At 41.2% G+C, this 22757-nt stretch overlaps 1 protein-coding gene across 2 annotated transcripts in view; it reads right to left on the reverse strand.

Moving 5' to 3' along the window:
- The window catches only part of LOC121873869 (mucin-2-like), a 32847-nt gene that overhangs the window by 7468 nt on the left and 2622 nt on the right, over positions 1–22757 (reverse strand). For both annotated transcript variants that reach the window (XM_042377699.1, XM_042377698.1), the window contains exon 2: positions 8973–9761. In XM_042377699.1, the coding sequence (XP_042233633.1) occupies positions 8973–9761 (789 nt within the window). The remainder of the gene's footprint in view (positions 1–8972; positions 9762–22757) is intronic.

A 22757-nucleotide genomic window follows, 5' to 3' on the forward strand; every position in this document is an offset into this window, starting at 1 on the left:
ACTGCAGAAACCAATAAAGCATCGTACTGCAAGATGGTAGGGTCCAAAACTCTCCCTCTCTTCATTCATTGTCATTCATTCACTCTTACACTTATAAATTTTGTACAGTCATTATTTTCCACAACCCCCTCAAAAAAAAAAGGTCTTTACATTCTCCTATACTGTATTGTTATTTTACTACATAACCCTTTTGTAAATTGGATTCTACCTGTACTATTTATTATTATTATTATTATTATTATTATTATTTATTTTTCATTTACTTTAGATGATCAGGTTATTTTTAACTGTTACTGTAGGTCTGGGATTCAAGTTTCCAGTTAGAGTTGTGTGGACATCACTGGGTATTGTAAGCATTATGTTGGGGGTTTATAATACTCGTACTCATCTACCGTGTGGTTTTACTTATTTTCATCCTTTTCTCATCATCTAACCATGCAACTCTTCCTCATCATCCAACCAACCAGTTCTCCTCATCATCCAACCAACCAGTTCCTCCTCATCATCCAACCAACTACGGTAGTTCTTTACCATTATCCAACCAACCAGTTCTTCCTTATCATTCAACCAATCAACTTTTCCTCATCATTCAACCAATCCTGTTTCTGCTTCTGGTTTTAGAGTGAGAATGACCAAACAATGGGAGTATTTTTTTCTATATAAGGTATTGAAAAGTACTACATCTTGTATTGTAGAGTATGGTACCAACCATGGGTGGAAGAACCTTATTTCTGTACTAAGGTAGTGACGTAGGCATCTTTTCTTGCTACGATATTCTTTTGTTTGGCCAGGTTCATTATACAGCACCAAAGTGTTTAACAGTCCTCTTATTTTTTCAGTAAATATTTTTCTACCCATAGGTATATGTTTTTCTTCTGATTTTTGTTACATTTTTGTACTTCATTTCTCTATTGTTTTATGTCTTAATGTCTTTTCTTCATTGTTTTCCATTCATTCTTTTTTGTGCACTAGTTTCTCGGTACAGACAAGCGACAGGTTCGTCAGTTATACCATACACTCTCAGCTCGTAGAATTCAAATCTGGAGTGTTTCTGCAGAGTTGAGAATTTGAGGATGCGACATCTTATTGTAACTGTCTGTGGTGGCATGTCTTGACGAGACTAATATACATATAATATGTCTACCTTCTGAGATATTGGAACTGTAGTGGGATAGACATCTTTTAACATGTAGGGGGCACAGAGTCGAACATCTGTAGTCGAGGAGGTTTAACACTTGTGGAGGATGTCAATGATCCATGGTAGTCGTGTTATTGAGAGACTCATGAATGTGGCTACTCTACCATGGTAGGAATTCCCATCTTGTGTCTATGACCAACCAACTCATAAGATTACTTGAAGGCTATCTAGTCTGCCCAAGACATACAGTTCAGATGTAGTTCAACTTGGTGTGATTTTCATGAGTCTTAAGCACTGCTGTATTTTATTTCATTACAGCTCAGACAGCAGCCTCAGAGGACTTATCATCTCCTTTAATGGTTGGTCATTTATTTCTCACTCATAAATCTTCTTCAGAACTTTGGAGTATTATGCTAGAGTCCTTTGCTAACATCTTACTGATTCTACTCAATTGTTTTTGCTGTCAATTTCTCATGTACTTGGTGTTAACTTTCTTCTTCTTGTTAATTGGAATAAAATGTTTCCAAAATTCTTATTGCCTGGTTTATAGTCATATCTTATACGTATTTATTTATATATTTTGTTTAATAATTTCAAATTATCATCTCGCAACGTTCTCACAGTGACACAGCTCCCTGTAGCGGACTTTCTCTTAATATTATCTGTTAAATAGGGGATTCCACATCTACCGGACCCTCGATATAACGAACTTTCCTTTCCATATAGTCCGTTAAATAGAGGTTTTACTGTAAGTATTTAACTCACTGACTCCCAACTGTCATCAACACACACAATCATTCTCCTCTCACACACATCTTTTATTCCTCACACTTCACAACACTGGAATTACTACTCCATACACCCCTCTCCTTCCTAATACTGTATGCTTATAGATATTTCTTAGTATTTAAAATGTTAATGTTATTTTCTTCTGCAGGAATACATGACAGAGTTTCCACGAGGACAGGTCGTTCGTGGGCATCTGCTCTCATAGCCTCCTAAGGGCTAGCAGTGCGCCAACAACAATAACAGTGACAACAGCACCAATAACAGTGACAGCAGCCAAAAAAACTGTGACAACAGCAACAATAGCAGTGACAACAGCAACAATGACAGTGATAACAGCAATAATATAGTAACAACAACACTGGAGGAAGTACCTACGTAGTGAAAAAAGTGAGTATCATCTAGGGCAGTGGTTCTTAACCTTTTTTGAGTCACGAACCCCTTTGAGAATCTGGTGAAAGCTATGGACCCCCTCCCTAGAAAAATGCACATAAGCACATAAACACAACTTTGCATGCAATGAATATACTTTATTTCATTGAAAATTCATTGCCTCATACAGTGTATGACATAAACAAAGTATAGTGAATATAAATGTTAAATTTTTATCTGACCTTCACAGACCCCCTGAAGCCCATCCATGGATCCCTTTGGGGTCCATGGACCCCAGGTTAAGAACCCCTGATCTAGGGCATTGAAGTGTGGTAAATAAAATGAGAAAATCCATACAAGTATCAGTGTAACTTAAGGATCATACTACATCAATTCATCTGCCTTGTATACAGTAAACTCCCAATATGTCGTCTGTTTTAACATTCAAGTATCAATTATCGCGGTAGAAAAGTTACGAACATTATCTTATTATTCGTAGATGTTCCAGTCTGTATTTATGGTTTCTCATCGTAGCTCCTCCACCATTTTTAAACTTTAGTTGAATTGTAGTTTGCTTCACGAATATAGTGTTTGGGTATGACTCACTGGCCATTTTATGTGTGTGCGTGTGTTTTGTTATGTCAGGACTGTGTTGTAGTGATCCTTACACCACAGGTTATAATTTCCATGCTGTGTGAGTGCCATCAGTGTGCTAGTTGTGTGTGTGTGTGTGTGTGTGTGTGTGTGTGATAATAGAGGCTCTTGTGCACCCTACATACTGTACTGTAGTCTGGTGGTGATGGTGCAGTGAGCAAGACAATAAGAAAAAGTTTATACTGTACTGTACCTAGAAACTAAAGTAGAAATCTACCAGCCTTCCATCTACCACTGAGGGCTGCCTCATCATCCACCACACACCACCACTACTACCATGATCACAATCACTATAACTGCCACCACTATAACTACTACTGCCACCACTATAACCACTACTGCCACCACTATAACCACTACTGCCACCACTACCTACTACCACCACTACAACCACTACTTCTATCACCACCACTATCACTACCACCACCACCACTATCATTACTACTGCTACCACTATTACTACCACCACTACAATCACTCTACGTAGTTCATTAAATAAAGGTTTAACTGTACAGTACAGTATTCTCTTTCTGATGATCTTAGAATAAATTTTGTTTTTACCCATAAGTTACACAGATCAATTACATTGTTTATTGATGTAATTAATCTCCACACATCCCTCACTTATTCTCTCAGTGGACAACACAAGACGATTCAACACAAATATTTTTACATATTTTCCGTCGTCTAAGAAATGAACTTTATGAGCTGTATTGATTTTTTCATGTGTTAATGTACCTCAACATGTCTGCTAACTCACTTCATACAATAGACAACAACTATTGAATATTCTGATATACCCTGTACTATACATCCCTCTCTGACCTTCTCTTGTACTTCCTTAGCAAAATGTTGTGAGGTGATAGTTCAGTTAGAGAATCAATGTGAAATAACTCCAGGGCCAGCTTTCAGTCTCACAGGACAGACATCCATCGTGCGAGGAAAATATCCACCACAGGACGAGGACAGTAGAGGTAAGCTTTATTCACCCAAAAGTTTATGTACCTATTATATAAAAGCTTCGTACAGAGATAGGAAGTCTGTTATGGTTTTATATCATTTATGACCATGGAATTTTTTGGTCTTGCTGTGAATAGTTAACAGCACAGTAAAGCACATCTGTTACAGCAGTTAGATTGAATAACAGCAAATGAAGGGGGGGGGGGGGATCCTGTGTTGGCTCTTCATTCCAGCCATACTTCATCAATATAAGAAATTTGTATGAGTCCAGGTGGTAACTATTTTAGAATGGGTAAGAACCTTCCTTCTCTCATGCCCAAAACATCACATTTAACAAAAACCTACGTTGCTCCTCGTGTCACAGAAGATCACATGTGGTTTTATAGATTCTTTAGCAAAAGCAGAGGTGTTAGAACTAGAGAACCTATACCATCATTCCTCCCCCAAGAGCTATAAGAAGTGTGTCCTGCCCTCCTACCCCCCTGCACTCCTACCCCCTACCCTGCTGCATTCCTACCTTCCTGCACTTCTACTCTTCTGCCCTCCCACTAGCAAACATCTAAGAGATGTTCCATTTATTCCTAATTTTCTTTATCACAAATATTATATCTATCTACTGTAAAAATTTTCTTTAAAATATTTCATGAATTTATGAACTCGAAAAACTCCATAACACGACGACAACACAAATCAGAACTGCTTGGTATACCTTGTGAATATAAAATTTGCTCCGATAATACACATAAAACATACTCATATGTGTGTGCATATTAATATACAACCTGAATGAGCTGTTGATTTAGATTTGAACTTGATGATTGATTTTGTTTATGTTGAAAATCTAAAACCATATATTATGTTTTGTACACAATATACAGCTACAGTATATGGTGAAAGTCCTATTGCAGTGCCAAGTTGATAGTCAACATTTTCATCCTAATATTTACTATAGCCCTGGTACAGTATACAGTCGGTCTGTGATCATCCAAACTTCTACTTTATCTCTACTTTCATTGCCCCCTCAAAATTTAAACAAGCATTTACTGTGTTAAATTATAAACTCATATAGAATAAAATACTCGACTGTACATGGAAACTTATACACACCCATACATACACACACACACACACACACACACAGACATAGATACACACATACACACACATACTGTACATACATACATACATACATACATACATACATACATACATACAGTAAGTCCTCGTTTAACGTTGCCCCCAACAACATTGTTTCGTTATAACGTCGCTACTCTTTAGATGCCTATGATTCAGACAATGTCCCACCGATTTGGTATAACGTCGTCACAGACTACTTTGTACGGCGCATCACCCTCTCTCACCCAGTCAGAGCCACCCTCCAGGCCTCACTGACTCCCCACCCTCCTCCTCTCCACTACCCACCAAACACTCGGTCCACTTCCGCCCATCAGTGAGTACAATACAGTCATTTCTGCTACAAAGCGTGTTTTGTCAACGCGAATTGGCTATAACGTGATTGATGAATAGAAGAATGATATTTGTAAAACGCGAACGCCTGTTGGCTGTAACGCAATTCCACTCGAACGTTTTAAGTGTACTGTCACTTGGCGTGGGGTTATGCAGTGTTTACAGTTCATGTTCGACATCACATGTTCAATTGATTCATGTGTTTTGTTTGTGAAATGTTATTTGATAGGGACTCTATAAATTTCATCCTTTTTTTGCAAATTTAGTTGTTCCCATAAATACTGTATGAAAAAAAATAAAAATAATGTTTCGCAGTGCGGACTAATAGCGTTTTACTCCCGCGCTCTCTGTTTCCATCACACAATTAGTTGAAACATGTGGGTTCTTTTGAAGCCTCCTCAGTGATTTTTGCTTACTATTTCTCCAATTTTGTGGTATAAACTGTGAATATGAAAAAGAAGAATATCTCCAAGAAGCGTTCTGGTGATCGCATTCCCGGTTGTGATCGTAAAAGAAAGGCTATAACACTTGAAGAGAAGCTTGATGTTATCAAGCGTTTTGAACGTAAGGAAAGAACATATGATATTGTGCGTGCAACGGGAATACTGTAGCTAAATTTGCAAAAAAAGGATCCTTTGTGTTCGGCTAAGTACTAAATTTTTTTCGATTTCGAGTAATCTGCACCTAACCCTATTTTCTCCATAAGCCCTGTTATTTCTATTGCGCGAATTTCTACAACGCAAGGTTTTACAAGAACACAACTATCGCGTTGTAGCAGAACTGACTACGTATACAAAATGATTTAGTTTATTTATCTTTTTGGATGTATAATATGTATTATTTTCTCTAAAAATTCTATTGAATTTATGTATATGTAATGTATTTTATGGGGCAAAGGGAGGCTGGGAACATTACTCCCGTATTTTATCTATTTCTTATGGGAAAATTGATTCCGTTAACGTTTTTTCCGTTAACATGGCGGTTTTCAGGAACAGAACCACGACGTTAAGCAAGGACTTACTGTACACACACACACACACACACACACACACACATTATATCATTATGTCTAAATTAAATGTAAGTGTATATTTTCAGCCACTGGCTGCAACTCTATTAATAAACCGTTTATTATTATTATTTTTTATTATTACACACACACACACACACTTGTTTTTTCTCTCTCACACTGGTTAAAAATGAATGTGTACTCTTTTCTCGGAACATGAGTTTACATGATGATTAATATGACTTTTTGATACATTCATGTTAAATTTAATTCCTTTTGTTGAATTACTGGAAGTATTGTACCTGCAACCAAAGTTTGTATTATTTTAACACCTTGAGGCTTTGTTGTGGGAGGAAACATTAAGGCATATCTTCCAGTTGTTAGAGAGAATGAGTGATGGAAGATTCTTTGTTGACTGTGATTCCTTCCACTTTCCACCCTGCAGGAAAGGTCTTGATATGTTCACAACACTACACCACATGTATAAGATAAAATTGTAAAGCTTCTTGTGGTTCATGATAACATAAACAGTATAGTACTGTACCATTTTTAATTAATGTAACTAACTGTTATGTAAAAATATTGTTAAGTGTTAATAGAAATGACAAACATTCTCATGCAAAATGGAAAGAGTGAGAAGAAGGATTACTGTGTTGAGGGAGGGATCCTGCCCCTCTGTGCCAGGGGACATTGTCAAATGTTAACAAATCTGAGACTTCATCTTGTGTTAGTTATTTCAAGCATTCCCATCACCTGATACTGTATACAGACTTGTTTAAGTGACCAAATGTCTTATTACTGCACGACATCTGGACTCTCACATAAATGTTACTCATGATATAAGGTGATGGAAGGTAGAAAACTTTACCTTCTTGAAACTTGTGGATCCACCCCGATGTCAGTACTGTACTGTGCACTAACTTGTGAAGTCCTTCACTGTGTTATTCTCAGAAGCATCTGACTATGTGAGTCACACCTCCACATCACCCTCACTCAAATAAAAAAAAAATTCTAGTAAACGCTTTGTCTTCAGCCCAAAGAATTGTATTGTCTTAAATATTGAAAAGATACAAAATAACTGTAAACTTGCCGATGTGGCAGAGTGACTCACCGAGTAACAAGTCAAATACAGTACTGTTCTTGTAAGAATAATGGTTGGTCAGGATGCCCACAGTGAGTGAGCTAACTTAGTAGGTTCAGTTATAAATGTTGAAATAATGTTACTGGCTTCTTATTGTTTAAGTCATGTTATGCACTTTGTCATGCTAAGGTCACATTGGGTATGATTAATGTTTCAAATGAAAGAAGTAGAAATGATCTGCCACATTTGGTAAATATGTCCATCAAAAATATTGTTTACCTCAAGAGTTCCCTTTGCCCTTCACTTTCATCAAGGAGGAGGAATATAAATTTAACTACAGTATTTTTATTAACACTTTAAAATTATACACAACTGATAGTATGAAGAATGAAAGATGAGAAACAAACTTTTTGTATCAATTAACAGTGAACAGAAATAAGAGAACAAGACTCAAGTAAGAATCACAACAACTGGTTGTTGTTAGGATGTACGTAATACTAAAATTCACAGTAGTGCATTATTTATATAGAGATAATATGTTGGTATAAGACAATATTTCCTGCATCAGAAGAGAAAGTATAGAGCACAGGGAAGACAAGCTGTATTACTACTGTACTGTATTAACAAGACAAGAGTGAAAGGAACTATTGGATTTGAAGTGGAGAAATAAATGCGGTGTTTGCAGTAACCTGACCCATATTAGCAAAACTGAAAGTTTGTGTAAAATGCATGATGAACAATGACCTCAGGGTTCTCCTTGATGAAGTCTTAGCATGAGGAGGGGGAGTACATACTGTATTGTACTCCAAGCACCCAAGCTAGAGGCTCATGCGGGTAAAAGAGTGCATTTTATATTTTAAGGAACTGTATTCACTTGCACTTATAGAATTGATTTGGCCATGATTCACAATGAGTAATGTTTAATGTGAAAACTTGTACAACATTGTACTGTACTCTACAGTATTTACATTTACTTTATATAGTTTTTGACTAAAAGGACACACCTCTAAGGAGACACAGTCTCATGCTGGATCTTCTAAAACCCCTTTGAAAAAACAATACCAAGGATAGTATAAGACTTGATAATACAGTATTTTACCCCAAAATTACATTCATGAGCAACTTGAGTTGTGGTTACAGCAACAGAACAACTAAGTTGTGGTTACAGCAACAGAACAACTAAGTTGTGGTTACAGCAACAAGAAAAAAATCCTCACTACTGACACAAAGTATGTCGGCTGCATTACTGCAAATTCAAGTTTAAGGTTTTTGGTTAAACAGACTTTAGAAGAAATATACAACTCATAACTGCAGTGTGCATACTCTACACATCTTTTGATAACTGAGTCTGTTAAATGCTGGGCTCAATCAAGTGACAGTGACTGGAAATGTAGCCAATTGAAACATATGTTTGGTTTGTGAAGGGGATAAGCTGCTTCCATAATGAATGAGTGGGTGTATGTGTATATGAAAATTACGAACTAAGTCTGCGATGAGAAGCAAACCTGGGTCTGGTAGTGGTGGTGGTGGTGGAACCAGGGCGAGATGACCTCATTCTGCTTCCACGACTGCCGAGTTGTTGACCCTTTGTGCTGTCGGCAGACGTATCAGTGGTAGTGGTACGACTGGAAGCTGCTTTGCTAGCAGGACTGCTTGATTCCCTCGTGCGAGACGCTGATGGACGGGGCCGACTAATACTACTACGTGTTCTTAAGTTAGAAGAAGATTGGGTTTCCCGAGGAGCGTTTGCGGTACTGGTGTCAGTGCTTGCCCCCTTTGAGGCAGACCCAACCCTAGATGATTGACGTCGAGGAGTAGACGGTCTGCTGCGAAGAGACGAGCGTGTACGACCATTACTAGATTTAGCTGGGGCGGTAGGAGAAGCATCAGTAGGCTTAATTCTATCTGCTGCTGCTGCTATTGAACCAGGCGATGGTCTGCGTCTACCAATGTGTGCAATCCTACTCAGACTTATTATTTTACGTTTTGGAATGGAGGCACTCGGCTGAGTGGTGGTGGACTTCTCTACTGGCGGTTCAGTTGCTGCAGGTTCTTCAGGTTGGACTTCAGTACCGGCGGTTTCTGACTTGGTAGGTGCTTCAGCAGTCCCCTTATCCGCTGGTGCTGCAGCAGTCCCCTTACCCGTTGGTGCTGCAGCAGTCCCTTTACCTGCAGGTGCTTTGTTAGGAGCTTCGTCAGCACCCATATCATCATAGTAGTAATCGTAATAATCCAACTCTGCAGGTTCTTGTGCACTGACAAGCAGTGCACACCACACCACCCCCACCAGTAACCTGCAATGCATAATTTATATTAGTATATTGTCTTCCTATAGATAATTCAGAAATATTAAAAACAAGTACAGCATAGAGGTAATAATATAGCATAGGCCAAGTAAATCATCTGTGTTGATGATGTTATAATAGTGTTTATAACCTAACCTAACTTAGAGAGGAATAACAATACATATTTGGAAGAATAGTTATATGGTAGCAAAGGTAATGCAGAATTAGACAACTTTGCTTTTAACATTAAAAGTAAAATTGTCTGTTAAGTCTGTTTCCATGAGCAAAAAACTTGTGTCATTAGGACATCCAATACTGTCCTTTCTAGACATTATACATTGCTGTTTGTGAGTGAATCTAAAAGTTACATAAGGTTACACATGCTTGCTTCTAATTAATAAAACCTTACTGGAAAAAGCATCTGATGGCTTTGTCAGCTGTCCGTGGTCAAACTGCCTTACAGTTTACTATTGTTATATGCCTGCACTGTTTAGGGTACATTGAGAACTGTATACCTTCACAGTCTATGTACACCATATTCTGTACCTGCATTGTCTACACACATGCTTAACTGTATACCAGTACAGTACAGTACATGGCAAACTAATTGTAAACTTGTCTGATGCTTTTACTGAATAATAGTACAGTAATAGTAATTATTATTATTGTTATTATCATTATTATTACACTGTATGTATTAAACAATCAGGATATTTAAGAAAAAAGGATGAAAATACACTTTAAATAAATGCACTCAAATGTCTCCTCAATTTCTTTTAAAGTGAGAGTTGAGGTGTGTGTTGAGGACATGGAAGGTGGAGCCTGTAAAGCTAGCTGGACACTATCATCATCAGTGGTGGGTGGAGTCACATATACTGTACAAAACAATGTGCTGAATATTATGAAAATAGAAGTGTAAATTTCTCTAAAATTATTTGTGACATTGACTTAAACTTAATTTCTATTAGTTTTATTTTAATACTGTATATATTTATGTGTAAAATGTTGGATATCAGGAAATATATTTAGAACGCATTATTTTAGGATTTTGATATGTGAACAAGTACTACAGTAATAAATGTAGACAGTTCTACTTGTTGTCTCAGCAGTCTACTGTCACTTTCAACACTTGTCTTGATTCACTCTTACTCTTTTTCCCATAATTTTAAGAGCTCTGTTATTCCTTGGTCCACCTCACACAAAAATGAGAAAAATTAGTTAAGATAATGGATGGATAATTTTAAGAAGAGTATTGACTGTGTATTTAGGGATTTACTTCAAAATATTTTTGTAATAAGTCAACATTTAAAACACATTGTGATTATAATGTGTTCAGGATCCTCAGTTGATGTATTCTTGTGTGTGTGCTGTGTGATGAGTGACGTGGTGTTGGAGGGGTCATGAAAGATATTAATCCCTGCTTATTTCACCTGATTATTAAACATACGAATGCTAACCAACCAACCACAACCATAACCTAACCTCTCCCCACCATCATTTAGTGTTAAGGTGTTTAATCAAATGGTCTACGGATATTGCCAAGGATTAATGATAGAACAGTGAGAAATTAATTAATCTTGGGGATGATCTTGTTTTTGATGGGTGAGGCAGATTGGGTGGAGTGAAATAAACCAGCGGGGATATCTTATGGCCTTGTTATACTGTAGTAGTAGAGGAACAACCATTAAGAGACACATGTGTTACATCAGTTAGAGAGAGAATGAGTCTGTCTGTATATGTTTGTGTGAATGTCGGCCACACTGTGAGAATCAAACGGCTTATATCTGTATTCAGTGAATGTGAACAATAAGTTAGGTAAACCCTCCCGCTCCCCTTCCCTCCCAGGTGATTTATGGTATATTCTAGACACTCCCACTCAATTATCTGTCTACTCACCAGTGACTCTCTATCTCAACTTTCACCCTTCACTTTTAGCAATGGGAGATACATTGTGGGGTATGGGTTGTTTGGTTCACACTCAGGATGGGTTGGAGAAAGGAAACTCACAATGTGCTCTCATGTATACATGTTGTATTGGATGTACAATGCAGCTTGGTGCTGGGAAGGCAGCATGGTTACAAGCGTGATGTAGAGAGAGCTGGTTGGTGAGGATGCTCAGAGGAGGACAGCTTGTGGGTCGCCATGCTCGCCGGCGGGAGCGAGGACCGCCAGGCAGGCGGAGGAGGAGGTGTTGCTGGCTGGTTGGTGTAGGTAGAAAGAGACAGATCACCACGAGGTCAGGTCTTAAATAGCGGGGGTTGGCGTGGCTTAGTAGTTGACCCCCGCTCCGTGGGCGGCGCTGGTTGACCTAGACCACGAGGCATACACTGGGGAATTGGTGGGGTCGGCTACGCAGCGACAAACAGCGTTTGTAGGGGAGAAATCCACTACAATACTCCCTCCTTCCCTCCAGGTGGTGTAGGAGACTTGTTGTCTGCAGGGTTGCATAGCACATGTGAGGCAGAACAGCAGTGCGTGCCTCATGTGAGACAACGGCGATGGCGTGGATGAGCCGGTCGCTAGAGACAACTGTCTAGATACACAATATCTGTGGGAGTAGAGAGGGAGAAAAAGGGTGTGTGGAGGCGATGAATGTTGTGCTTCCCTCACGGCAGGTACAGAGTCGTCAGATGCGCCTTCTGGGGTGTGTGGGCCTGGGTCAGGAGCAGGGGCTGCGTCAGCAGAAGCGGATGGGGGCTCGTGACAGCAGCTGGGTCCACGACAGCAGCAGGGTGCAGGACATTAGCAGGGAGTACCTGAGGGAGAAAAGAGGGGTGTGTGGGTCCGCACTCAGGAACAGGGGCCGCGTCAGGAGAAGCGGCAGGGGGTACTGCTGGGCCGGGGTCGGCGTCTGAGGCAGGACGGGTGTGTTGGTCCGCATCAGGAGCAGGGGCCGCATCAGGGGCGGCAGGGGTTACTGCTGGGCCGGGGGCGGCGTCTGAGGCAGGACGGGTGTGCTGGGGTCGGTAGGACGTGGTGCTTGGGGCAGGAAGAGGAGCTGGTGTCTGCTTAGAGAAGCAGTGCTGCTCTAGGGTGTCTAACCTGCGGTGTAGAGACAGTAGTTGTAGAACCGATGAGAGCTGCTTCTGTGTGGATAAGCCAGTCTTCCATGTTGCTTGAAGACTGGGAGCGTGATCAGTTTCTCCTCCATCCTGTGTGAGTGCGAATCACTCCGCGGGTCACCATTTGTGGGGTATGGGATGTTTGTGTTCACACTCAGGATGGGTTGGAGAAAGGAAACTCACAATGTGCTCTCATGTATACATGTTGTATTGGATGTACAATGCAGCTTGGTGCTGGGAAGGCAGCATGGTTACAAGCGTGATGTAGAGAGAGCTGGTTGGTGAGGATGCTCAGAGAAGGACAGCTTGTGGGTCGCCATGCTCTCCGGCGGGAGCGAGGGCCGCCAGGCAGGCGGAGGAGGAGGAGGTGTTGCTGGCTGGTTGGTGTAGGTAGAAAGAGACAGATCACCATGAGGTCAGGTCTTAAATAGCGGGGGTTGGCGTGGCTTAGTAGTTGACCCCCGCTCCGTGGGTGGCGCTGGTTGACCTAGACCACGAGGCATACACTGGGGAATTCGTGGGGTCGGCTACGCCGCGACAAACAGAGTTTGTAGGGGGGAAATCTACTACAACATATAATATTTTCAGAAGTGTCTTTTTGATATTGTATAGAGTTAAAGGCTAAAAAAAACAAAAAAAGTGAATTTGATATGTCATGGCACCCCCCTCCCCCCCCCCCAAAAAAAATTATTAAATGGAGAAAAATTACCCATTGAAACCTGATATGGTATTCAAGTGGATTTATTTCCTCTCCTCCTCCTCCCCCTAACCTCTTACCTCCCCTTTCTCTTCCTCCCTTCCCCTTCCCCTACTTCTCCCCCTTTCACTTCCTTCCCCTTTCACTTCCTATCCCTTCTCACCTTCCCTGCCCCCCCCTCCTCTCTACCCATACTCCTTCCCCTCTCACTTTCTACTCATCCCTTCTCACTTTCTACTCATCCCCTCTCACTTCCTACTCCACCCTCACTACCCATACTCCTCCCTGTCCGCCTCTCCTTCTCATTTCCCACTCCACCCCCTCTCACTTCACCCGACCCCCTTAGATTCTTCAATTAAGTTAGGTTAGGTTAGATGTGGTTGAATCATATAGTCTGAAAATTAGCTTGATACTAAGATTGCTTTGGTTCGCCTCTGGTTGGTTAAAATAGGTTGGTTGGATTGATTTAATTGCTTAGTGATTGGTTAAAATTGCATGGTTAGATTTGGTTGGTGGGATTAGAATAACTTGGTTGGCATCGTGTGAAGGATCAGTAGGTCCAGCTAACGCACTCGTGATAATTTTAGGTAATAGTCTACATCTCGTCGACTCATGGGGAAGGTAGTCACGTCTCTGAAAGTTAATGATGTGAAGTAAATTTGGTGAGAATGTTAGAGGAAATTACGCCCAGCTCTGAACACTACTCCTGTCCCCAAACACTGACCACTGACTGAAACCCCCCGAACACTGAACACCCGAACACTGAACCCGTGAACACTGAACCCTCGAACACTGAACCCTCGAACACTGAACCCTCGAACACTGAACCCTCGAACACTGAACCACTGAACCCCCCGAACACTGAACCACTGAACCCCCCGAACACTGAATCCCGAACACTGAGCCATCGAACCCATGAACGTTTCCTCCTCTTCACTGTGTACACCATGAATGTTTCCTCTCTTCACTGTGTACACCATGAACGTTTCCTCTCCTCACTGTGTACACCATGAATGTTTCCTCTCATTGTGTACACCATGAACGTTTCTTCTCTTCACTGTGTACACCATGAATGTTTCCTCTCTTCACCGTGTACACCATGAACGTTTCCTCTCTTCACTGTGTACACCATGAATGTTTCCTCTCCTCACTGTGTACACCATGAATGTTTCCTCTCTTCACTGTGTACATCATGAACGTTTCCTCTCCTCACTGTGTACACCATGAATGTTTCCTCTCTTCACCGTGTACACCATGAACTTTTCCTCTCTTCACTGTGTACATCATGAACGTTTCCTCTTCACTGTGTACACCATGAACGTTTCCTCTTCACTGTGTACACCATGAACGTTTCCTCTCCTCACTGTGTACACCATGAACGTTTCCTCTCCTCACTGTGTACACCATGAACGTTTCTTCTCTTCACTATGTACACCATGAACGTTTCCTCTCCTCACTGTGTACACCATGAACGTTTCCTCCTCACTGTGTACACCATGAACGTTTCTTCTTTCACTGTGTACACCATGAACGTTTCCTCTCCTCACTGTGTACACTAATTTCACTGTGTACACCATGAACGTTTCCTCTCCTCTGTGTACACCATGAACGTTTCTTCTCTTCACTGTGTACACCATGAATGTTTCTTCTCCACTGTGCACACCATGAACGTTTCCTCTCTTCACTGTGTACACCATGAACGTTTCTTTTCTTCACTGTGTACACCACGAACGTTTCTTTTCTTCACTGTGTACACCATGAACGTTTCCTCCTCTTCACTGTGTACACCATGAACGTTTCCTCTTCACTGTGTACACCATGAACGTTTCCTCTCCTCTTCACTGTGTACACAATGAACGTTTCTTCTCTTCACTGTGTACACCATGAACGTTTCCTACCCTCACTGTGTACACCATGAACGTTTCTTCTCTTCACTGTGTACACCATGAACGTTTCCTACCCTCACTGTGTACACCGTGAACGTTTCTTCTCTTCACTGTGTACACCATGAACGTATCCTCACTGTACATCATAAATGTGCACACACGAGTCATCAGATGAGTCGGCATAATATACCTACATACACAGGTGACTGACTCAACAGACTGTAAATGTTCTTACTGAAATTGTTGCTGTAATATCACAAAATACCTCCCAAAATACCTCCCATAATACCTCCCAAAATACCTAAAATACCTCCCAAAATACTGATCAAAATATCTCCTCAAATACCTTCACAAAATACCTCCCAAAATACCATCACGTGTTGTAAGTAATTTGTCTGTCATGGAAGAAGATAATAAAATACGTATAAATATGTAGTTTCGAGTGGGTTATATTTTTTTAAGATACTTTCATTGGTGATGAAAATATGAGAGTTTTAGAAAGGTTTATTATTATTATTATTATTATTATTGCTGTTGTTATTATTATTATTATTATTATTATTATTATTATTATTATTATCGTTATTTTTGTTACTGCTTCATGGTGGGATTATTATTAACCTGACAGAACTCCCGGAAGATCACTATTGACAGCTGCAATAAGGATGATAACACACGTTTATTTAAAGTGAAAGTGGAACCGGCGGGATTAATCTTTTTTTTTATATATATACACAATGGGGCAGCGTGACCAGCAGCACTGTACTTGACGGCCTTCACTTTCTCACCAGTAAAGTTAAGCATCAATTTACAGTTGGGTTAAAATGGGGGCGCTCTGAGCATAACCTAGCGATCTCTTAGCTTTAGCATAGAATGACGACACAGCTTTGAGCATAACCCAGCTATCTCTTAGCTTTAGGATAGAATGACGACGACTGATTGGCTGATGCGCAAGCCAATGAGAGAAATCAGTGTAGGCACGTTTATCATTAATTGAGCTGCAACAAACTCATGACACCTGACCACATAACCTTACTGTCTGGCTGTCACTAGGCTGTTCTCTCCCACCGTCACCACCACAAAATAATCACTCTGGAATATTGCTTCAGTTATTACCGAGAGAAAGTAAGTAAGTTAGGATATTTTCAGTTAGTTTTATCTTATTGAATTCGGTCACGACTTTGAACATTAGTATACAAATTCCAGATCTACTTGTGTTATTACGTAGAATTAAGTGATAGTTATAGACCTACAAGTATAGTTCTAAGTTAGTGTATTGAATTAAGCCACGGCTCTGCACATAAGAGTCTGGCGCCCAGTAGCTGTCCCATCGTGTCGTCAAGTACCGGGCCAGATTATCCAGGGTACCGACTCTCCTACTCTCCACTCCTTGTTTTTATTCCCTACCGCCCGCGCCGCCGTTGGATTGTTCTGGATATCCTTGACGGAAGTGGACTATGCCACGTCATGTACAGTAACTGGGCTTTTTTGAATATTGCCGTTTACAGTTAATTAGAATTTATTGGAGGGGAGGGGATATGTGTTCAGGATATACTTGGCTCCCGGATTAGTGACGTCAGATAGATAGACAGTGATATACAGTCCACCATGTATGTAGACAGTGCAGGTATACAATTCACCATGTATATAAACAATCCAGGTATACATTGCATCTAGACAGTGCAGGTATACAAACAATGATATATAATAGCTAAATAGTAAGCCAATTCAACCCAAGATAACCAACCCATTCCCAGTACAGATCTGACAAGTTTATCTCTCAGGTTAGGTTAGGTTAGGTTAGACATCGTTCGCCTCGTCAAAGACTGGTCTACCTCAATGGGCCAAAAATTAGTTTTTCTATATATCATCAGTGTCAAATTTTTATCTATCTATCTATATACATATCTATCTCCATCTATCTATCTATCTATATATCTATCTATCTAGGTCTAATGCCGAGACACGGACACACGACAACTTAGACACATTTTCCTTATACTGTACAATGATAGAGTGACCCTGAGGGATGGATGGTGGGCGGGGCGGGGCGGGGCGGGGCGGGGCGGGGCGGGGCAGGGCAGGGCAGGGCAGGGCAGGGCAGGGTGAGTCGGGTCCCCTGTCTAGACTTCTCTTCCCTCACCACCTCACTCTCCCTTCCCTGTTGCTCTCCTCAGTATCGTTATTACTTATATATTGTACTGTACTAAACGAAGGCATCTTGGTCTGCCCAGTGCTTGTCCATATGTGATTGTCTATTTATACATAGTGATGAAAACTACGTAAAGTAATTGTAACTTTTTTAATTACGGAGTTTGTATTACGCATCTAACTTTTTATTTTTTTTTATTTAATGGAATTCGAGTTTGCACGAAAAAAACCGTACGATGAGCGTAAAAATTATTGAGGGTCCCTTTAACTGAGCGTATTAATTAAGTTATAAAATAGATGTGGATATTTACGAACACACTGTATTTGTCATGGGTCAGTTGATTTATGGTACAACCTGTATTTGTCAGCCGTTATACCGTGTTGGTGCAAATATTTACGGTATTACGTTCATGACTTGTTTCTTTGTTCCTTCTGATGCAAGACCCATTGGCTGCTAGGTTCCTTGAGGCATACCTTTCACCTTTAAGGGAACAAGCATTTCAGGGGGTTGAAATCTGGCGTCACGATGTTGTTTATGGTGTGTGTGTGTGTTTTTGGAGTTGGTAGAATACGGATTTAACCATTTTAACTCCGTAGGTTCACTAAAAACGCCTTTAACACACACGACCCTATTTTCAGTGGGAGAAAAGTATAGATAGATAGATACATAGATGGAGAAATCGTTACATATTAATTTCGTGTTTGTGTGTACAGGTGTTTAATAAGGTCAGGTGACAGCTGTGTCTAGTCTGCCCACTCACTGTTGACGTCTCCAGATTAGTTGAGAAAAGACTGTACAGGTAATGAGCATATCAAGATGTCATGGTCGACTACAGTCTTGTCTTGTGTCTCCAGTTAACGATTATAAATGACAAGAACAAGTATTATGATTCTACTTTCTTGAAAAAAAACAAAAAACAAAACAAATGTGTGTGTGTGTGTGTGTGTGTGTGTTAGTCCTTATGTGGGTTGTGTCCTGGAGTAGGTCTCGTGTAGGCTGTGTGACTTGGACTGTCTGCATGATCATCTAAAGGGCGTGGTGTGGGAAGGAGGCCTTGGGGACCCGGATGTGAGCTATATTAAATGGAAGAGACTCCCCCAGGGTGATGTACTAACTGTGGCCGGGGTCAGGTTGTGGCAGGTAGAGAGTTGATTGTCAACCTTAAATTTTATCGAGGGGAAAAATAGCAGTATCGAAACCTAACCTAACTTAATCTAACTTAACTTAATCCAGCCAAACCTAACCTAACTTAATCTAACTTAACTTAATCCAGCCAAATCTAACTTAACTTAATCTAACTTAACTTAAACCAGCCAAACCTAACTTAACCTAACTTAAGCTCCACGAATATAAAATACTTTCAACATTCTAACGTATAAGAATGTACTGGGAAGAGTTACAGTTCAGGAGGCTAGAACATGCATCGTGTTTCTAGGAGGCGGGTGGGGGAGGGCGGGGAGAGACTGTGGTGTTAACGAGATCATTAAGGTGACAGGAAAGACCTTGATGTATTATAGGAAGAACCATGATATACACTGGTAGCTGCAAGTGTGGCGGGCTTCAGAATGTCAGTGTACAGTAAAGTGGCCACGACGATATTAAACTTTATCTACTTTTACTTTTATCCTCTTGGTCAAAGTTTATTATTTTAATTTCCGTTAAAATTACTTTATACTTTTATCTTCTTGATCTGTTTACAATATCTTTCCCGCTTAATCAGTTTTACATTTAATTACGTCAGTTAGAATTCCTTTTGTTCACAGACCGTTATTGTCTGTCAGTTGGACGCCTCAAATGTCAAGGCTCAGATGGTGTTACCGTTTCAAGAGGCAGATATATACTGTATTAGCCAGAGAGAGACGACACTCATCAGATTTATCACATTTCGTAAACTCTTTGTAATGTCTACGTGAACCAGTTATTATTATGTCGGTAGAACTGTGGAAAGTGAGGATGGAAAGTGTTTTATTTCTAGTAATAATAATAATAGTAGTAGTAGTAGTAGTAGTGGTTGCAGTTTTAATTACTACATTGATGTGAGGGGAGAGGGAAATAGGGGAGGAGAGGAGAGAAGTAGAGAGGTCAGGTGGAAGAGGAGGGAAGGGAGGGAGGGGGGTAAATGAGTGGGAGAGACAGGTGAAAGTAGCTGGCAGAATGTAAGAGAAGGTGGGAGAAGAGAGAGAGAGAGAGAGGCTGATAAAGATGCATGAAGAGGAAGAGGATAAGTGAGGAGAGAATGAGAGATGAGGGAGGGAGAGAGAGTGGGGAGAGTTGGAGGGTCATATGCCAAGGTGAGCTAGGTAGAGCCGGAACTCACTACCACTTCTTACCACCTACCACCACCTACCAGTACCACTTCTTACCACCATCACCTACCACCACCCACCCACCACCACTACCCCCATCACCTACCACCATCCACCCACCACCACCACCCACCCACCCACCACCACTTACCACCTACCACCACTACCAGTACCACTTCCACCATCACCTACCACCACCCACCCACCACCACTACCCCCATCACCTACCACCATCCACCCACCACCACCACCCACTACCCCATCACACCCACCACCACCTCCCCACTACCACCACCACTTACCACCATCACCTACCACCACCCACTACCCCCACCCTACCCACCCCCCCACCACCTACCCACTACCCCCACCACTACTACCCCCACCGCCCATAAATTCCCTCAATAAATTTCCTTTAACACATATAAATAAATCAACTCTATTTATCTAAGTCCAGTCTCTACCGCGGGCAAGATGGCGACCTAAATTACGCTGAGACTCGACCGTGATATGCGTTCATTCCTTACGTTATAAAAAAGAGAGAGAGAATTTATCACAGTGGATTATGGACTAGTGATGAAAGCTTGTGTGTTGGGTTAGGTTAGGTTGGTCGTACGTCTGGCTGCGAAAGGTCAAAACTATCGTACGTGAGTGAGTGTTAAGTAAAGCAGATATGGAGCTGACTGACCCATGTGAGTTTGTGTTTTATGATAGGAATTTTTGTATTTTATTTCATTGTTTTATTCTTGGGTGACTGGTTAGTTTATTGTTGTTGTTGTTATTATCGTTATTATTATTATTATTATTATTATTATTATTATTATTATTATTATTATTATTATTATTATTACTGTTGTTGTTGTTTACTGAAAATTGGCGAAATAATAAACTGGTTAAATAATAAATAAATAAATAAATAAATAACACGTGTACCGGGAAGTTAAATTACCGGGCCAGGTACTAGACTTTAAGGTACTGTACCGGGAACAGACACGATCGAATCGGTAAGACTGGTTGACTTTGACACCCCCCCCCCCAGAGTTAACCGGTTCTAGGGTGTTAACTGGTGTTATAGTACCTAATTTAACCTAACTTAACCTCATTTAACCTGATGTAACTCAGTCTAATCGAACTTCAGCTTACCTAACTTAATCTAACCAAACCTAACTTAATCTAACCTAACCTAACCTCACATACACTTGTCACTGACCTGGTTTTAGCCCTTTCATGCACTGTAATACTTTTACTGTTGCCGCAGACCAAACCAGACCACGGGACCTGTTATTACACAATTCTTATACACTATTTCCCCAGTTGTAATAAGCTCGAGTTGTAATAGGTTCCAATTGTAATAGGCTCCAGTTGTATTTAAATCACCGCAACAAACGCATTTAAATCATCACAACAAACGCATTTAAATCACCACAACAAACGCATTTAAATCACCACAACAAACTTATTTAAATCACAACAATGGTATTTAAATAACCCCAACAATGTTATTTAAATGCCTGAGATTAATAACTCGAACCGTTTAGTCAAGCACATTCTTGTTCTTAAGTTGAGTTAGTTTCCTGTTAAGTCGTAGGCCTTGGTTGACGGGTGGGGGGGGGTGTAGGAGGTGAGGGAGGCGATGGTGGGAGGGAGAACTGGAGGAGGAGAGGGAGAGGGTTGTGGGAGGGGGAACTGGAGGAGAAGGAGGGTTGGTGGGAGGTAGGAGTGGAGGAGGGAGGGTTGTGGGAGGGGAACTGGTGGAGAAGGAGGGTTGGGAGGTAAGAGGAGGAGGAGGGGAACTGGAGGAGGAGAGGGAGAGGGTTGTGGGAGTGGGAACTGGAGGAGAAGGAGGGTTGGTGGGAGGGAGGGTTGTGGAGGGGGATTGGAGGAGGGAGGGGTTGTGGGAGGAACTGGGGAGAAGGAGGGAGGTGGGAGGTAGGGAGGGAGGGTTGTGGGAGGGGGGCTGGAGGAGGGAGGGTTGTGGGGGGGAACTGGAGGATATGGAGGGTTGGTGGGAGGTAGGGGAGGGTTGCGGGAGGGAGGTGTGGAAGGGGAAAGAAAGAGAACTGGAAGGTGTCGAGGAGAGGGGGAGGGAGGAAGGAAAGAAGGGCTGGTAGGAGGAAGGACTGGAGGGAAGGAGATAGGAAACGCTGGAAGGAACCAAGGAGGGAGAGAGGGAGGGAAGGAAGAAGTTTTTGTTGAAGATCTTAAGGTTAAAACATCTAGCAAGCAAGACGTGAGCGACATATGCCTGTTATGGTCTCACCCCCTTGTGTACCGCCTCGCTTGACCTTGTGGTAGCGGAGTGTGGCAAGGTGTGTCGCTTGTCCTCTCTCTCTCTCTCTCTCTCTCTCTCTCTCTCTCTCTCTCTCTCTCTCTCTCTCTCTCTCTCTCTCTCTCTCTCAGGTACAAGACGACTAAACTGGTAGCCCGGAGTTGATGATTGAAAGGTTGAAGGTAATTGATGATCGGGAAGTGAGTGATAGATGAAGAATTGAAGGTTAGAGGTGTACGAAGGACAGAAGAGTGGGTTAGTGGTGGATAGGAGTGAGTGGGATGGTGGGTAGGAATAAGTGGGGGTGGTGGGCAGGAGTGAGTGAGGGTGGTGGACACACACACACACACACACACACACACACACACACACACACACACACTCAAATCAGGACACATTTTCTTTAACTCAAAACCTTCATTTTCCTTGCAAGTATCAAGAAATATATAAAATAATAAAATCACAGAAGTGTAAGTGTGTTTTTCAAGTGTCTTTTATCAAGTGTGTTTCAAGTACATAATTCAAGCTCTTTAATTTCTCTCTAAGATTACTATGGCTGGTGACCTTTTGCCCTCACGCCACTTAGCACTGACCTTCATCGATAAAAGGTCACCAACATGTAACCTAAACTAA

Source organism: Homarus americanus, unplaced genomic scaffold (genome assembly GCF_018991925.1).
Source record: "Homarus americanus isolate GMGI-L3 unplaced genomic scaffold, GMGI_Hamer_2.0 scaffold25827, whole genome shotgun sequence".
NCBI classification, from domain to species: domain Eukaryota; kingdom Metazoa; phylum Arthropoda; class Malacostraca; order Decapoda; family Nephropidae; genus Homarus; species Homarus americanus.